Raw genomic sequence first — 3,792 nt, 5'->3', positions numbered from 1 at the left:
AGACATTGGTTCAGATGGATCAATGGCAAGACCGTGGAAGTTATGCAGTTTACTACAAGTAGATCTCAAAACTATGATAAGACTTTGGGCACTATGGTCAAGTGGTGTACTTATTGAAACCCCAATGTCAGTCCAATCCACCATAACAGTTGACCCAAACTCTATCAATGGATCGTTACTTTGGTCTCAATTTCGAAGTACCTACAGGTTCAATTATAGTGGTGGACCAACTATCCTCATCCATATCCATAGCCCTGTTTGATTGTTTCTTATTTTCCGCATTGCGCAGGCCTCTAACACCGCTACAACGAGTAGGAACAGGCCACGTGATCAATCAGTAGATCTAAATTTTTTTTTACAATTGATACATATATATTAATAATACAAATTTTTATATAGATAGGACAAAAGCAAAATTTTAAGATGTACACAATTAATAAAATAAATAACTAATCAAATTCAAATTTTAGGAGGGAAAATACATCCATCGATAGTGTCAAATCATAGGATATTGGAAGATTGAGTTTAAGAGATTAGAAAGATATATGTGGAGCCATACCCTTCTATTCTTCGGTGATGTTACGTCTTCCAAAAAGGAGAAAGATGAATAATCCACTGTTCCAATTATTCATCAAATTGTCTTTTTGTATAAAAAAAAATAAAAAATCTCAAAGAGACTACGATTTCTTTGAATGACACGTTTTCCTAATTTGGAAGAAAGTTGATTTGTACGCGTTTTTTTTTTTTTTTTGCATATCAATCATATAGTTTGCACTCCAAATCTGGAAAGTGTTGTGTTGATGCACCATCCTAGTGTCAAAATGAACAAAGATGGAAGAGAGATATGGGGATTTTCATTAACCATTTTGAAAAGCCACCAACAAACCTATGGCTGATTGGCTGGAATGGAATCGCTCGAAGAAAAAACCCATTTTCTTAATGCATTCTCTGTGCTATTGCTAATGATAGAAAATGTCTTCATTTTTGGCAAATGCTTTCCTCTACTTCAACTGTTTGGGTATGTAGCTAAATATCTATTACTTCTTGAAATCATAATGGGATTGCAAGATGGTAGGACCTTTGGCAAATGGTAGGGGAAGTATAAGACAATCCATGTGATCCTCGAGTGGCGTTGTTTAATCGAGTTTTCCGCTCAAAATCTTAAATTCTAGATTTCGAAATATTAGGAGGCATACTAATTACCTACGACCAGAAAATTTAATTTATAAATATTATAATAAGTGAATTTCTAAAATTTAAAAAATAAAATATTTAAAATATAAAAAAAAAATTAAAATTTTAAGAGAACGACTGAAGATAAAAAAAATTCAAAAGAAAAAGAATGTATAGACTTTATCTCTTTAATTTTTAGTTGAAAATGATTTTGGGCCATAAAAGGTAATTTCGGGTTGGCCCAACTCTAAAAACCTTAACTCAGGCATCGATATGTTTGTTTAGGTTTTAGGGTTTCTTCCCTTGGTGGTGAACCATTTGTAGCTCCCCCCCCCCCAATTTCACCGAAGCTCTTCCTTCAACGAAAATGGTTGCCGCCAAGAAGACCGTAAGATCGCATTCCCATTTTGTTTCTTTTGAATTTTCTACACGTATTCATTAGTAATTTTCTGAAAATGTGTTAGTTAATGGATATAATGGGGTGTGTTCGATGAAATGCAGAAAAAGACTCATGAGAGCATTAACAACAGATTGGCTCTCGTTATGAAGAGTGGGAAATACACTTTGGGTTATAAAACCGTCCTCAAATCTCTCAGAAGCTCCAAAGGTATTGGATAATTCTGCACATTGATTTAAGATTTCAAAATTTTCGAGCTATCTGATTCATGATTGACTATTTCTGGCGTTTTAAGTTCCTCAGTTTAGATGAAAATTATGGTACCCTTCTAAATTTATTGTTTTGGATGGCGGATTGAAGTTGAATGAATTTCATCTTGATTACAATAGTGTTTAACTAGGATAAGGGCATGAGGTTTTTTTTTTGTAGAATTTGTTTTATATAGGATTGTTGCATTTCTGATGCCGATCTAATGTTGATCGATTCAGCATTGGAAGACTGATATTCATATATAAATTCTAATGTTTTATAGGTAAGTTGATTATTATTGCCAACAACTGCCCTCCTCTTAGGAAGTCCGAGATCGAGTATTATGCCATGTTGTGCAAGGTTGGAGTTCACCACTACAATGGAAGTATGTTCCTTAACCAATCTTGCTCTTGCTACATACTTTAATACTTATTTGTGCCATGACTTGAGTACTCGTATGTTGGATTAATTTCTATATCACATTGAACAAAGCAGATTATCAATAAGATTAGCTTATTAGTTCAGCTATGTTACTCCAGCATCAATAAAATTATCAATAAACTTCATCCGTGTTAGACACATCTGTGTGACACGCACCTCTGAATATTTAATAACATAAACTTGATTCATATGTTCTTTCCATAATCAAAGCCCTTAATGAAGTGATTGATGTGGTCCATTATTTATTTTCTTTATCTCTGTAATATCTTAACTACCATAACCATCGATCTCATATTCTCATGTTTCATATGTAATGGTGGTTGGTGAACCAATGGACAATGGAGTGATAACTTTGCTGTTTGAAGTTTTCTAGTAATTCAACACTGGTTTTAAAGAGTATTCCTAATATGAGTAAATGATGGGGTTCTTTTTCTGGCAGACAATGTAGACTTGGGCACTGCTTGCGGAAAATATTTCAGAGTGTGCTGCCTTAGCATTGTTGATCCTGGTATATATAAGAGCTCTGATTACAGTTTTGTATTTAACTATTATACATCTTTATAAAGTTCTGATCGCAGTAACTATTGTTTATGTTTTACAGGTGACTCTGATATCATAAAGAGTATGCCCGGCGATCACTAAGCTATCGGGAGGAAACTTATCTTCCTAGGTTTTCTTCTGATAGTTTCTATTTTTGGGTATCTGGAAACATTGTTGATGGATGTCGAAGAGAACTTATTCTGAAATTCAGAACTTTCTTTGTTGTGTTTTATCTATGGGACAGTGATGTTATAGCCCCGTGTATTAGTATTTTTTGAGTGGATTTCGTTAAAAATCATCTCTTTTCATATATTTTTTTAGTAAATTCTTAATGCTGCTTTAGAGAGACTAAGAAGTTTATTTTTTTATTAAAAAATTCACATTACATAATTAACATTTAAGAATGATATTATATCTATTAAATTTGAAAATTTTAGGAAGTTCTTTTAACGTTTCTTTTTTTAATAACTTTTCATATTTAATATATATTATATGCATTTGATTTTAAATAATTTGTCATGTTTAAAAAACTGAAATATTAATTTAAAAAATTAAATGTCAAATTATGAATATATACAACAGAAATTAAGATATTATTTAATTTTATTGTATATTAATTTACAGTACAAAATAAAAATGTACATACAAGTAAAGTATAGTCAAAATTTTGTAAGTAACAGTTCATAAAATAAACTAAAGAAAAATCATATTTTTGAAGAAGAAAAGTTTTAAGGATTTGAAAGAAAAAACAAAACAGTAAAAGAACTTAAGAAGCGGAAAAGACAATGGTAAAGTTCATTGATACATAAATTTAAGGATAATCTACATAAATGGTCACAATAATTTTAAATTACTTGCATTTTGGTCACCCAACTTTTAAAAATTATATTATAATCACTAAACTTTTAATTAGTTTTTAGAAAGGTTCTGACGTTGTCTCTCGTTAGTTTTATATGAAATTAACCCTTTAATGCATTAAAGAAACAACAAAA

At 31.2% G+C, this 3,792-nt stretch overlaps 1 protein-coding gene across 1 annotated transcript; it reads left to right on the top strand.

The window, feature by feature from the left end:
• Positions 1 to 1,446: 1,446 nt before the first annotated feature.
• Positions 1,447 to 3,096, top strand: LOC120180133 (60S ribosomal protein L30-like). The gene is made up of 5 exons (XM_039185522.1): positions 1,447 to 1,561; positions 1,675 to 1,780; positions 2,103 to 2,204; positions 2,700 to 2,768; positions 2,862 to 3,096. Exons 1-5 carry the CDS (start codon positions 1,541 to 1,543, stop codon positions 2,900 to 2,902), a joined length of 339 nt encoding a protein of 112 aa, XP_039041453.1. The 5' UTR covers positions 1,447 to 1,540; the 3' UTR covers positions 2,903 to 3,096.
• Positions 3,097 to 3,792: the final 696 nt, after the last annotated feature.

This window comes from Hibiscus syriacus, unplaced genomic scaffold (genome assembly GCF_006381635.1).
Source record: "Hibiscus syriacus cultivar Baekdansim isolate YM2019G1 unplaced genomic scaffold, ASM638163v2 tig00112491_pilon, whole genome shotgun sequence".
Taxonomy (NCBI): Eukaryota; Viridiplantae; Streptophyta; class Magnoliopsida; order Malvales; family Malvaceae; genus Hibiscus; species Hibiscus syriacus.
This window is presented reverse-complemented; position numbering and strand designations above follow the sequence as displayed.